The 15214-nt window shown below is 40.9% G+C and overlaps 1 protein-coding gene across 1 annotated transcript; it reads right to left on the bottom strand.

Moving 5' to 3' along the window:
- Positions 1 to 17: 17 nt before the first annotated feature.
- slc38a8a (solute carrier family 38 member 8a) lies at positions 18 to 14141 on the bottom strand. The gene is made up of 10 exons (XM_044191982.1): positions 13781 to 14141; positions 9653 to 9851; positions 8858 to 9014; positions 8138 to 8242; positions 6943 to 7000; positions 4773 to 4887; positions 4171 to 4318; positions 3673 to 3875; positions 3547 to 3598; positions 18 to 1523 (listed from the first exon to the last, which is right to left on the bottom strand). Exons 1-10 carry the CDS (start codon positions 13982 to 13984, stop codon positions 1421 to 1423), a joined length of 1344 nt encoding a protein of 447 aa, XP_044047917.1. The 5' UTR covers positions 13985 to 14141; the 3' UTR covers positions 18 to 1420.
- Positions 14142 to 15214: the final 1073 nt, after the last annotated feature.

The raw sequence follows: 15214 nt of genomic DNA on the forward strand, positions 1-15214 counted from the left end.
CAGACACAGTCAAAGGCTTCATATAAAAATTATTTTATTCAATTATCTTTTCATTAACTCACAGAGCCACCTAAAGGTCAAAGCGAGAATTTGTTGAGGACTACTTTTGCATTCCCTCGCAATACTATTCTTCTTCAGACACATCAGGAATAGATACATCAGGAATGCAGACTAACGCAAGTTGGAAAACTTTTTGCACAAAACAAATTAAAATAACCTTCAATGCTGAAACAGGTTTTGGTAGAAGGCCTGTTGCCTTGTGGTGTGGTGCGGTGCAATAATTGAGGCACATACAGCTTCTACCCAGTGCAATGGACATCGCCTAAGGTGAGGTGTCCATAAACAATGCTAAATGCATTAACTTGAGAATCTCCACGCTACCTTCCATTACAAGGAGGAGGAGGAAGGAACGGAAGTAGTATTGCGAAGTAACGCAAAATTTATTGCAAGGGAATGCAAAAGCAGTCCTCAAAAAAAAAAATCTCGCCATGACCTTTAGGGGGCTTCATATTAGCTCAATATTCGCTGTTAACATGACTACATTACACATGTTACATATTAATCAAATATCAGAATGCAGCTCCTTTAATAAACATACAAAAAGATAACAAGACTTATTTACACATGCAAATATACATCTGCATGTACAGAAACATCTATATCCTCCCTCCCCATCCCTTGGCTTGTGGCATGCTCAAGCAACCTCTGTCAACTCGGTCTTATATGGCTCTACAGTGGATACCAACAGGTCTTGTGAATATTCCCCAGTCAGACATCCTTCATCACATAGTCTGGTGGTAGCATGCAGACTGCAAATGGTTTAAGCTTTCCTGGTTTACTGCACCATGTTTGGCAAAGTTTTAATTTCACATTGCTACAGTGTTCTAACTGGTTTTTGGCCACAATTACAGTGAAATATAACGGTCAAGAATATGAGAAATAAAAACAGTGACAAACATGTTTAAAGCACCCTATCAGTTTAAGGGTCTTCATCTTACCCAGAGACTGTATGTATATGTTTTCTAAATACAGGCATGTCTAATAAGATATGCACAAATATGCACTTATAAAAGCAACGACTAAATCAACTACAGAAGAACAAACAGAAGAAATACCTGAGGATTTCAATCAGATCATCTCAGTATGGCACCAGGTTGCAACTAAGAACAATTAACCCAAATAAAAGTAACATACTCTACACTGAAGGAGGGAGTTTTTTTGTTTACTGGGTTTAGTCCATTGTAGTAAATGCCATAAGTTGCAGGTTTTGAGGGGCTCTTGATTGTTCAGGGGTCATGTCCATTTTTAAAGAGCCCATGGCGGTCATAGTTCACCATGGGCTCTTTCGGGGAGGGGAAAAGGAAGAGTATAAGTCAATGTCTCCATGAAAAAAAACCTTGGATCAGTGAGGAGTTAACAGTCAGATCTTTCTGAGGACCTGCATGACAGCGATGGTGGTGCTCTGGCCGAAGATGAACGCTCCGCAGATCAGGGTCACCACTCCCCAAACTGTGAGGATGACTCTGGAGAGGAGGAGAAGGTACAAGTGACAGAGAAATCTAACAACTGAAGCGAATGTTTCATGCATCATCCCTTTGGTCTATCCCAGGTCTGACACTGGGCACCCCCTCAGACAAAATCGAGACAACTGCATCCCCCAAAACCCCCGTCAATTATGGAGTCAGTTAGCAGTGGGCTACAACTTCAGCCCCAGTTTTTTCCCTATATTTAGTTGCATTTTGGCAATTCGGTACCATTACAAGTATGCCGAAATAGCTATTAGCAGTTACTGACTGCAGTGTACTCATGGATGTACAGAAAACTATCACTGGATTACTTTGATACTAAATAAAATTAAAAGAAGTTTCTTTTTCTATAATTTCTAAGCAGATTATACGCAATGGACATCTGAGATATTGGTATCCATGGGGAGTGTAAGTTACACGGAATCTAAAATATGTGTAACATGTCTGTGTTCAGATTTGACTTACAACTCTGAGAAGGAGGGGGACTTTTGACTCAATTTGCGGCAATCAGGCTCGAAGCGTTTTGAAGTACCTTAATCACCTCCATGAGCTGTGTGTCACAGTCACTGCTGCTGACTATGTGGTGAGTGGCCAAATCAGTGGGTCAAACTACAATAACTAACTTCCTGTTTTCAGAACACTGGCATTAATCTGTCCCTTTCACCTCATGCAGTATCTTTGCCTCATGTCTCTCCCTCCAGCCCAATGTAAACCTAACCTACAAAAAAAAAAAAAAAACTCAGACTGATGGCATAGCAGTTCAGAATAATAAATGACAACACCCTAAAATAATTCTTTAAAATGCTTAAAGGTATGCTCAAAATGAACAAGCATGTACAACAGCAAAAGTGTTTATAGCTGTTCTGAATGGCCACGCTCTAAGCCAGGGTGAAAAGCCTGAAGGATAACGGCACACACTTTCAGACAATTTTTCCCCTCAAAAGGCATTCATAGTGTTGCACTCATTCATACACACAAAAATGGCAGAAGCGATTATCTAAAGAATTTTAAAAAAAGAGCTTGAGAGAGAAGTTCAATCCCTGCATACTTGCTCACCTCTGCACACCTGGTAAATCACTGTGTGAAGTGGGTGTGATTGTTGAGCTCTTATTGACCCCGTAACAGTGCAAAGATGCATCATTCTTCCAGCATTTGTCAAAATTACATCAGTGCTGAAATGACAAGCCTAAGACGACTGACAGGAAATCAAGAATAAATGTCTAAATCCCTAAAAGGAGGCCTTATAGGCTGCATCGTTCATTACATTCCTAAAATGCAAAAGAGCAAAAAGAGAACAGGAGACATGATTTACTGATGATTTTGTTGTTTGTAGAGCCCTACCAGGAGTGGAAAAGAACATAATTGTACAGTTGGTAGCGCTAGAGTCAAGGGGTCATTGAAATCGAAAAGGGTTCATCTCTGTGGGAGCATAAATGTGCTCAGTAAACTCCATGGCAATCAGACCTGAGGCTGCACTACAGGAAGCAGTGTTCAAGCTCAGGTAAGCATGAATGTGAAGAAATGCCATCTGCACATTACATTTAAATTTTTACTGTGTACAAGGAGAAACTTTCTCCTGCAGCTCATTTTGGAGCACTCACTGTCTGCAGTCCCACATGGGCAGAAATGGTGCACAAATACGTATAAGTAAGAATCCTGTCATACCGTGATTGACAGTGATTGTCAATATATCTTTGATCTGAATGAGTCAAAGTATCTGGATGGACAAACAGACCAATTGACAGGAAGACGTCACCATCCTCAGACCCACTACTACCAGGGCAAAAACTATTTTACTGACAGTTTAGGACCAAGAACCCATTTTAAAAGTTTCTGTTAGAATAAAACTGTGCATGTTCAAGATTTCTGTAAGAGTGAAAATACTGATTTACACACACACACACTCAGGCAGTTCAACCTATCTTACTACATTCATTCTTTGTCTCTTGAGTATTTCTTTGGATTACCACCCTGATATACATTTACATTAACATTTTTAAATTAAGTTTTTTTTCCTCACCTCGTCTTACAGGAGACTGGCTCAGACTGCATGGCAAACATCAGACAGAGTCCTGTTCAAACACATCCCAGGGTTAATGCGTTGCAACACTTTCGAGAGAATATGAAGCTATAACCAGAATGTTACCCGGGAAGATGAAGATGAAAAAGGCGCTGATCCCTCCGATGACACTGACGACCTTGCTGATGTCTGGTACAAACGTGGCGATGAGCAGTGTCACTGTTATCCACAGGACTGTCAGCACATAGCGGCTGCTGCTTTCAAACTCCGCCGTCACCATGCCGTCACGTCTCCGGCGCCAGCTCAGCAAGGGGTCCTGGATCACTGATCTGATGTGCAGGAACGGGTGTGTTTTGTTTGTTTGTATTGTTTTCTGCATTAAGTAAATGTTGTAACCCAGGCAGAGAATTTAAAGGAGGTCAGAGGTTATGTGTACTTCTTTCATATTTATCAAAAAAAATCCTGCGTTCACATTAGGCCAAATTTAAGACTTATCATGTAGGAAACTATATTTAAACTTTATCTTCACTTTGGGTGATTTAATTCAAGTGAAATAGTGAGACAGATTGAGTCTTCTTAGATTCAACTAAAGTGATATGATTTCACTAAGCCTGTGCCTCTGACCTGCCCAGCAGCAGGATGATGGGAAAGATGGTGATGATGGAGACTCCGAACAGCAGCCTGGCGATGAGCATCATAATATCATTGCTGGTGTACGACATCAGAATGTCGGGCTTCACTTCTTTACCAAATGTCATGTACCCATAAACCCCTGTAACAGAGAAAAGAAGGATGCTTTTTCCTTATCCATCAACAACAAATGTGGTGTGTATATGGAGCCAAATGGAAAAACTAAGATTTTCACTCACAAACAATGACCAAATGAGCCAACTCTGCACAAACATACAACATAAATCAACAAACACACATACAGGGCTTTCCACGTGGATATGGAGTAGTCAGCCAGTAGGAAAACGTAGCCAGCTAGGGGGGTCTGGGGGCATGCCCCCCAGAGAAAATTTTTGGCCATAAAAGCCCAAATTTTGTGGCCTTTGGCACATTCTAATGTCCCTATTCCATCATATACAATGATCTTAATTATTGCATATTTTCTCCTTTAAAGTGGCAGTCCTGGTTGATTTAGCGACACCTAGTTACTAGTGGTAACAGCAAATGCGGTTTAATCCTACAGGTCAGAGGAGAGGGGAAGTGGAAACCTGTCTGACCTATGAGGGAGTAGATGACAAGACAGAAGACCATGGAGACCACAGAGATGAAGACCCAATGAGAGAGCCGCTGGTTCTCCATGCTGCTGTAGATGGCGATGGACGCCTCGTGGCACTGGAACAAACACACAGACAAGAAAGTAAACTGACAAATCAAAAAATGTGCAATCAGTGCAGAGAATGAAGATTTCCGATTCCAACTGATCACTACAGCAGCTGACTTCATGTACTAGTTCCTCTTCTCTGGTTAAAGGTGATATCTGATAACTGTTGTTGTGTTTGGTTGGCATAAACTCCAGGGTGAGACTAAATACAGCGCCACTAACAGATAAAATAGGGACTAGTTGTTGGTCAGACACATTGTGTGCCTCTCTCGCCGCCAACCTTGGATTTTTCTCATCTGTTTGGAGCACATAGTGCAGGGTGAGGATCCAGAGGTCTTATTATCTCTGAACTCCCTGCCGGTGTGACGCACTGAGATGAGATAGGGAATTAAATGAAGGCTATGGGTTCGGAGGGGCACAATGGGGAGATTTAAACCATCACAGGGGTCACGATACAGACTCTTGTCCCCACTTGATCCCATCTGCCATCGCCCGGTTTTAAATCTCACTTCCCCTTTCCTGCCTTCCCCTTCTCCACTCCTCTCAGGATCTCATCAGCTCTCTTTTCAGCCCTTTGCAGGGCAATCACTCACCCTGAGGGAGTGCGCCTCTCTGTGTGTGTTTGTGTGAGAGGACATGCATCAGTCCTTTTGCACTTTCCCCTCCTTTTATTAGATCCCGCCAGCATCCCTCAGGGGTTACCTTGGCAACGTGGGAAGTTACTGATCAGTCTGTCCTGCTTTAGATTGACAGAATGATCTTTTTCCCGTACTCTGCCCTGCTATTAAATTTGAAACGCTCACCTCTGCCGAGCTCCTGCAGAGCACAGCTGCCCCAGGCTGTGCAGGCCTGCTGACCTTTACACTATACTTAACACACTCTCCTGAAAAAGTCCAGGTCCTAAAGATTATTGAGAAAACCCACTGTGCATCACTTCAATGTCTGCCATTGTTTGTAACACAGAAATATGCTGAAGCACTAGACTCAGCACACACTCATTTACCTCTTTAGTAGTGTCTCGCAATGCAGATGCATTTGGTTTTATTTGTCCAGGTTGAGATCTGTCTCTGAAATGTCTGCCTCCACCCAGTACAATGGAGGTGAATGGAATTTTGTTTGTGCTGCTCACAGCACTGAAAAATTACATTTTTAAAAATTCAAACAGCAGTGTGTCTTTCCAGACTCAGATTCCCCATTATACTGAAATATTCCAAAGACTTCGCTGTCACCATTTCTCATATGGGCTATTTCTTCTAGAAGAAGGTAGAAAGTAGCTCCAATGGAAACTGTTCACAGTGAGGTCTAGATAATCCAGAGTAAAGTATACACATCACCACATTGGATACACATCTTTAGCTCTTGCCTCCTCTGTTGCTGTGTATGTTGTGTGTTTTTTATTTGGTACTAGTCCCATCCAGCTGTATGTGATGCATTGTGCAAAGCCACATAGAGCCAAAGGTTTAACACTTTAATTCTTGTTTGTTTCGGAACAGCTATCAACACTTTTGCCTTCAGATGTGGTTGTTGTACAATGTACAAACTGGTTCTTTTCAAGCATACTCAGGACTTAACTAAGAATTTACAATCCCAATCCCATGGACTCCCCCACTACCCCATAAGACTGCACTGACCAACGTGGCATGTGTTGCACAGAAGCCTCGTTTTTCTGCTGTAATGAGAATGAACCATTAAGGGGGTCCCATTTCTGGAAAGTAACAAAGCTGTTGAATTTTTAACATTCAACACAAATGAAATTCCATTTACCTTCACTGGGGAGGAGGCAGAAATAAAATTGTAAAACCCAAACTATCTGCAAGGCTAGATGCTGTAAGTGAGAAAGATATGTTTATTACTTGCTGGGTAATCATTTATTAATGTAGTCACGTGCATGTATTTGCAATTTTTGACAGTTCTTCCCTCCTGAAGTACGCACATATACATAAACCTTCCCACACACAGCTGCACACTCAGTGGCCTCCAGCCTTATCACAGCACGATGTTCCAAACACGTGTTAACCAAGTCTTAAAGGATCTTACATGAATACATTTCAAATTGTTGCACTCACTTGGAAACCAAAGCAGATGGTGGGGATGACGCTGAACATGGAGGCCCAGGAGCTGATCCTGCACATGCAGGAGACGGAGGAGACACAAGAGTCATTTTCTAAAGTTCACTAATGCCACAAGAAGAAGAAATAAGCTATTATTAGGGCACGATTCATAATGCCGTGGCATTTAGAGGCACTTTGCTATAGAATTATCAGTCAATCACAGGTGCACAGCTGACAAGAGCAACCAAGGTAAGTCAGTGAGCCAGACAGAGTGTCTTAACAGTGACACAGGGGTTCAAGGAGAGGAGGGAGCAGAGTGGTTTGATCTACTTTGTCTGTCCTGGTGGCCTGGGTTCAAGCAGATTTATGGCTAAGACTTATGGCAGTCATATTTCCTGGAAGCAACCCCATGCAACATGAACATGCTCTGGTGAGTAAGTATATTTATTACATTTATTACACTTTTTTTAAAAAGACATAAAAACCTACTGTTTAGCATTTTGTTATAATTCTTTCTTTTTTCCTTACTTCATTTCCACCCACTGCTGAGGTTTGAAGGCAGATTATACACCTGGCGTCAGTCATGCAGACAACAGTAAATATGGACTGCTAAGCACATATTCACAGAAAATAATTTTGTAACAGAATTTTGACAGCTACAGACTCTGTTGTCATCACAAGAAAGCAAAACAAATTTAAAAAGGAACAGTTTGACATTTTGGAGAATACAGCTATTTGCTTTCTTGCCGAGAATTAAACGAAAACATCAATACCACTCTCATATCTGTTCGTTAAAAATATGGAGCTACAGCCAGCAGACCAGCTTAGCTCTGCATAAAGACTGGTAACAGGGGGAAGCCGTTAGCTTGACTCTGTCCAAAGGTAACAAAACCCACCTACCAGCACATTTAAAACTCACAAACAGCTAGGTTTAGCTAGCCGTTTCCCCTTGCTACCGGTCTTTATAATAAAACAAATAATGACCTGATAAAATAAACAGGAGGAAAACACACTGTTGACTACAGCATTGCACTCCTGATGGAACCAATTTGTCTGTAACTAGACACATCGACTCTCAAGACTAACTGAGTTCACTAGCCATTGTGACCAGTGGAGCAAATAAGATTGTTTGGATCCATCGTTTGTCCCCTCCCACACGCGCGCGCGCGCACACACACACTCACACACACACAGATATACACATACATACCCACTGCTGTAGAGAGGGGTGATGTGACCCAGAACAGAAGGCGTGGTGTGGTATTTGATGATGATGGCAATGGTCAGGTAGGTCGCAGCCAGAGTGCCTAGAACACTGTGAGAGGACAGAGTCAAAACGCCTGGTTCAGGCAGAAATAACACAAACGAGATATGTTGAGTATAAATTTGACATTTTGGAGCGTAGGAGGCACTACACAGAGAAAAGCTCATGGAGCATCCAAAATGAATAGGGTTCATCCTAAGGGGAGCGTGAATGTGCATGAATTTTATTTATATTTCCATGAAAGATTGAAATTTTCATTTTATTTTGTGGAAATCTGGCCATTAGCTTTTGAGTTATTTTATTATTATTATTATTATCATTATTATTATTATGCATCAAACTGTTGGTAAAGAGGGAATTTTGAGCTGATGGTCGAGCTACATAACAGGCTAAGTGGTCACCAAAATTATTAGGAATCAGCCTGTGGTAAACATGAACAGTAAATAATAACTAAGCAGTTTCTATACGAAACCCACGCTCAAACTATAATCAAATGTAAATAAAACTATCAATGTGATATGAAAAACTACTTAAAATCCAAAATGATAAAACTGACAGGAACACTAATATTCTGTACTGCTATGTCTTATTTCTAAACCATGTAATTGGATATTCGTGGCTTGCCACAATCACACGTGCATTGCACTCCCACATGTGACACCTGACCTGATGTATTTCTGAATGCTGATCTCTTTGGGGATGGACAGTGGCAGGATGAGGAGGACGCAGAGTAGCACCAGGGCGAAGCGCTGGTCCGTGTAGAAGTGGTACGGCATCTCGGACTCTGGCAAACCAGTCACCAGCTCATACAGGGAGCCACACACTGACAGGTAATCAAGAACACACAAGACGTAAACATTTACTGGAGGAAGCATAGAAAATGCAAAATAATCAGATCAGTCCCAAAGTTAAGGAGGATCATGAAAAGTCTAATTTCCTGTTGATGCAACTGATGTGGACAGGAAAAAAAAAGACATCTGCTTCAGATTAGTCTTGCATTATTCCTCCCTTTTTCCATTTTAACTGAGAGGAGAAAAAAGCCAAGCAAGAGCACAGAGGATTCAACCTCTCTAACATAGGAAGAAGAGAGAGAGAGATCGCAAATCAATCCGGTTTTTAAATTCAGCGATAAATAGTCCAGCTGGTCCACTACCAAAACAAAACAAAAACCCCAACAGATTCAAAGTCAAATTCAAGAAGGTAACAGACTCCAATTAAAAGAAGTGGTCATGGCCACATTATGTTTCCTTTTCCCAATGACCTGGCACTCACACATTAGAGCAGCTCAATGGTTCATGGATTCCACTACAGGTCATTTCAGAAAGCAGGTCTGTTTAAACTCAAACGGATTACTTACTAAAATGAATATTAATGATAAAGCTAAAAAAGATTTCACAAAAAAAAAGTACAAATCCGTACTTTGTGCTAATGCTCACACACTCGACCGACTCTCCAACTCACACTTCTCCAGCTGGTCATCCACTATAACCAGAAAGGCCACAGAGATCACGAAGAGGTTGAAGACGAAGCAGATCTCACACAGCTGACCTATGGCCGGCCCACACACCTCCTTCACCACCGTCTGGTAAGTGCACTGGCCACTGATGGACGAGGAGTAGCCCAGGATGATCAGACCACTGATCAGGAACACGAGAGAGACCTGAGTGGATGAGGGAGAGCAGAATGATGGAGCTAAGAGAAACAGTTGAGACATTTTAAGGCAGGATATTTATATCTTTATGCACACACTGAAGTTTTGACCTCATAGCTTCAAAGTATTATTTTGCCTCAGTGGGTCTTTCCACCAATTTGCCACAGTACAAATTAAACAACACTGATTTTGCACTCATCAAGACCAAACGACCCACAAACAAATACCTTAAAGCCACCTTATGTAGAACTTGTATGTGATTGTAGCATCTTACAAATCATTCTGATGGCTGAAGTTTTAATTTGTAGAAAAATGAGACAATCCTGGTGAAAACTGATGCAGTATGTGTGTTGCTTTTAGCCTATTTATCTCTGTTAGATAATACCACCAGATAGGGATAATACCACCTTAATGCTTTTAAGGTACTGCCTGAAAAATGTCTGTATCACCGAGTATCAAAAAGGAAAGGAGTCAATAGCCATGCTAGCGGCTCTGGGAGGCTGTAAAGCAGCAGTGCTTTGAGTTAACGTCAGCATGCTAACAAACGCACAACGACAATGCTAACATGGTGATGTTTAGCAGGTACAGCAGTCTCTTTAATGAAAACAGCTTCTAGATAGACTGTAGATTGAGCATAGTTATTTATTTGTTTATTTTATTGTTTATTTACCAGGGACAATGCACGATACATTTGTGCCAGATGTAGCTAAACATTTCCACCTGTGGTCCCTGGGCGGAGGCCACCAGTGATGCACAGGTTGACGAAGTAAAAGATAATAGTCGTTTGTTGTTTGCCTGTACAAGTCCAGATCATCATCAAAGTTTCACATTTTTTCTGTAAAACTGTTTTTCCCCCACTGTCTGGTCTGGGCTTCACATCTTTTTGTTTTTGCTTATCTAAATTTATGGCATCCAGTTTTGATTAATAATACAAATGACACTAATACAACTACTGAATGCCTGGGATGGTTGCTTGTCATTTTGAGGCTGTAAAGCAGTGTCACAAGCCTATTTAATGAAAAAGTGCTTTTGTGAAAGAACCTGATAGTGAAAAATGACACTGAGGAAATCTAATACGAAGGATAGGAACCATTTGGATGGCCTCCGTATAGAATATGCAGTAATTTGTGTACCCTTGTGCCCTCACAAATGCTTGCTCTGGATGCCGAGGACCTGGGATAGAGAAAAGGGAAGGGATACAGATGAACTGACAGGCCTAACCTTACCATATTATCCCATTTTCTACAGCTGCCATCTGTGACCGTTCTAAACTTTCCAGTCAGACCCTTTAAACTTCTACATAAGACGTGTGCCAAGCAATTGCCTTCACAGCCTAGGAGGTTACCCCTCCGTCCCTGCTATGTATCAGGATTAATGTCAGTGTCTTCTGGGTTAATATGCTGATAAGAAGTAGTGAGTTACTGAACTCTAATGAGAGGTGTGGAAGATAAAGTGTTTCCTCAATAACAATAAGAAAACCTGCTACACAATCTAAACAGAGAGAAGGGGAAAACACTGGAGAGGAGATATACTTCAGGGTTAGAGATCCCTGCTGAACAGCTATAAAAGGTCAAAGTCTGGAATTATTTCATTATGCCATTTCTACATGGACATACAAATGACAGCAATTATGTAAATAAGGTCTTAAGAAGATCTGAGGGGAAACACCTGGGAGTGACTTTGGAAGAGTGTAAAAGAGCATGCTCGGACACAAACTACAAAAGTCTATGATCCAATTAAGCTCTAGAGTCACTGTCAAGTGTTCAGTCGGGTATTTAGAATCATTGCAGTGTAATGGGATGACCTGGCCTAACTGGGAAGTCAAAAAAAAAAAAAATCCTTCAGATTCAGGTATTTGACCTCATTCAGCACCAATTACACTGTCCAGGATTTATTTTTTATTTTATTTTTTTAAGAGATTATAGGAGGAAAACCACATCAGAGCTCTTTAACAGTGGACAACCAGCTAAATGTTTACTGGCAGAGACTGACCGGCACCAATTTTTAATGCTGATATTGATTAAATATATACATTAAAATTACTCATCTTTAGGTATTGAGCAGTGCAGGGCATCATCCCAGATCAAGATGTAGAGGATTCATTTCAGAAGAGGGTGGTGTGTGTGTCTGTGTCTGTTGTGGAGGGTTGTGGAGAGCCAACATCTTATGACCCTGTTTTCTCAATTATTTTTAGCCTAATTAGTTATTATCAGTTAATCTGGATTATCATTTTTTTCAATGAATCATTTAATATATAAATAGTACAATATAATTTTTCTGTCACAAGTTTCCAAAGCCCAAGTGATGCATTTCTAAAAAAAAAAAAAAAAAAAAAACATAAGCCTGACTTAATACTTGTGATAACACAGAGTTAAAAGATTGTAGTGTGAAAGAGGTTGCTCATAATGGCACTGCATGTAAAACCAAGGAGCTCTAGCTCGAGTTCAGCTAACTGTTTTGCTTTTACAGCACATTTATTGTATGGTTCATTCTCACCGCTCTCATCCAACTACCCAAAGAAAAATTGTAGCCATCAACGAAGCTCTGATAAATCTACCACACACTCGTCCAGCTCCAGACAACAGACAGACAAAGTTAGCAACTAGCTAGTCAAACATTTAGCACCTAAAGAGGCTTATTTTTCTAAGGAGTTTGTGAAGACCAAAACAAAGTTAAAAGTTGAGTAAATATTGGAGTTACATTTTTCTGGTGGCCAGAAACATGACAGTAAATGAATGCTAATGTTGCTACGTGAAATTAGGCTAATTAGACTTAACTGTCTTAACTGCCCTCTAGTGGCCAAAAATCAATACATGCAGCTTTGAACTAAATATTTAAATTGTCACTGAAATATGAAGTTTTGGTAACTTAAGACAAGATAATTCACTTGTTTGATTTCACATCCAGCTTTGGAAATGGAGAACATGACAATGAAACCATAAGGGTGTCAAATCAAACAAAAAAAAACTGACTTTCTACGTAACATTACAACTGACACAACAGAGGACACAGAATGTATATTAAAAACACATTCAAGCCTTATTTTGTCCAAAGTCTGCAGGAAGACAAATGATAAGGAAGGAGCATCAAAGAAGCAGAAATACTGAACTGAATACTTTTTAAACACAACAGACCAGAAAAAAATAAAATAAATGAATGCCTCTGTTTCTACTGCTAGGTGATTTATCCAGTGGAAGTTAGAAAGGAGGACAGCGACACCGGTAGAATAAAGATATGATTTACATTTCTCTATCCAACTCTTGGACAGTGGTTTGATCTTTAGAGTTATACAAAAGTAGTAAAACAGGAATGCATGGCTTACTCCAAAACTAGAGTCCGCAGGTTCCCCAGCAGAATTTCCCTCATCCACATGGGAGACCCAAAAACAAAACGTGGATTTGTGGGGAGTCTGGGAACTTTTTACACATGACAAACAGACGTTCGTGTCAATTTTCAGGGTCAAAGTGATGAACAACTGGGGTGAAAAGGTTCTGTACAATGACTTCTGGTTTCGGCAGAAGGGAAAAAGATGGTGCTACATGAAAATACCCAAAACGATTTCAATATTGCAGTGGTGTGAGTGACAGACTGGGGAAAAGAGGCGAGCGACAGAAGAAAAGTCAGACTGATAAGGATAAAGTGAATCTAAAAAGGTGCTAAGGTCAAGTCTAACATGGCCTCTCCTGTCAGGTGGAACAGATCACAATCTCCTTAATTGATCTCAGTGGACCTCAGTAGATAAGATGCATCTTCCCTACAACAAACATCCAATAAAAATAAATATAAAAACATACTTTTGATAAATAACCTTTAAAAAAGGAGTTTGGCTGCATCAACTTTTGAGATCTCTGCCAGAACTCAGTGATGCAGAGAAACGCTATATTCTAAGAGTAGAAATATCTTCTTATAGTCTAATGCTGATATCAAAAAATGCCCACCAGCTCCACGGTGACTGCGCTGCGGATGCCCCCGGCTCTTTCGAAGGCCCAGGGGAAGTTGAGGAGCCCGGCGCCCAGGGCGGATTTCAGCATGATGAAAATGGCCCCCATGGAGCCAAGCCGAGGACCGGCAACCACGTTCAGCGGTGGCTTGGCTGAGGCTGAAGCCAGCAGGCTGATGCTCTCTCGGGCTAACTCTTCCATACTTAAACCGGCAGGCACACACTGACGCACACGCGCGCTCACAGGCTACATACATACACCCACGCGACCTGCCCGTCTGCTCTCGACCGCCCCCCCGGGCACGGTGCTGTTCTCTGTGGGCCGGGCCGCTCACTCAGCCAGGAGCCGGATGGAGGGAGGAGGGAGGGGTGGGTCTGATGGAGGGCTGCTGCTGCCTTCAGGTGCTGCTCGGAAACTGTACGGGACCTTTCAGAGAGACCCACAGGGGACTTTGTACGCTACGTTTTTAATTACATTTTAATACACAAATGCAGTGGTGGAAGAAGTACTCAGATCAAAAATATTCTGTTACAAGTAAAAGTCCTGCGTTCAAAATCTCACTTAAGTAAGTACAAAAGTACCAAAAGTAAAAGTACTCATTATGCAGAATGGCCCATTTTAGAATAATGTATATTTGTGTTTATATTTGTATTGTATTTATAATCTGAATCTGCAAAGTAACTAGTAGCCTAACTAAGTTATCAAATAAATGTAATGAAGTAAAAAGTACAATATTTCCGTCTGAAGAGTAGTGGAGTAAAAGTATAAAGTAGCAGAAAATGTAAATACTCAAGTAAAGTAAAAGTAGCTCAACATTGTAATTGTATTTGAGTAAATGTTCTTAGTTACATTCCACCACTGCACAAATGTGAATAAGAATGTAAGTGCCACAGTAAGATGCAGTGGCACTTACACTGAATGAATCTTCTATGAATGAGAATGCTTCAACTTTACTGGAACTTAAAAGCAAGTCTGTGTCATAACAAAATGCACAATGGGGATATTTCCAGCAGTAGCTAAACTGCAACATAAGGGGACTCATGATCAAATCATGCTAAAAAATAACAATAATTTGGTATAATTTGTCCGCCCACTCACAATGTATTTACTAATTTCATTTATTTGTAAGTGGTCATGTACAGCAGACATAAATGGTACTGTTTGATGGATCGTACCACAGTTAGCTTAAAGCTCATTTTCACCTGCAGCCCCTTGGCAAGTAACACTTAAGACATACATAAGCCTACAATTACAGATCAGTACTGAACAAACAGGACAGGACACATAGTACAAAATGATACATAACAGTTATCACACACACCATGTCAGCAAGAAGTCTGTGTTAGACACCAAACTGCAAAAATGATCACAATAAGTGTGACCATTATAAATTAGGCCAGCTGATAACGATTTTCTGTTAAACAATTTAAA

The sequence above is a fragment of the Siniperca chuatsi genome, linkage group LG4 (genome assembly GCF_020085105.1).
Source record: "Siniperca chuatsi isolate FFG_IHB_CAS linkage group LG4, ASM2008510v1, whole genome shotgun sequence".
Classification (NCBI taxonomy): Eukaryota; Metazoa; Chordata; class Actinopteri; order Centrarchiformes; family Sinipercidae; genus Siniperca; species Siniperca chuatsi.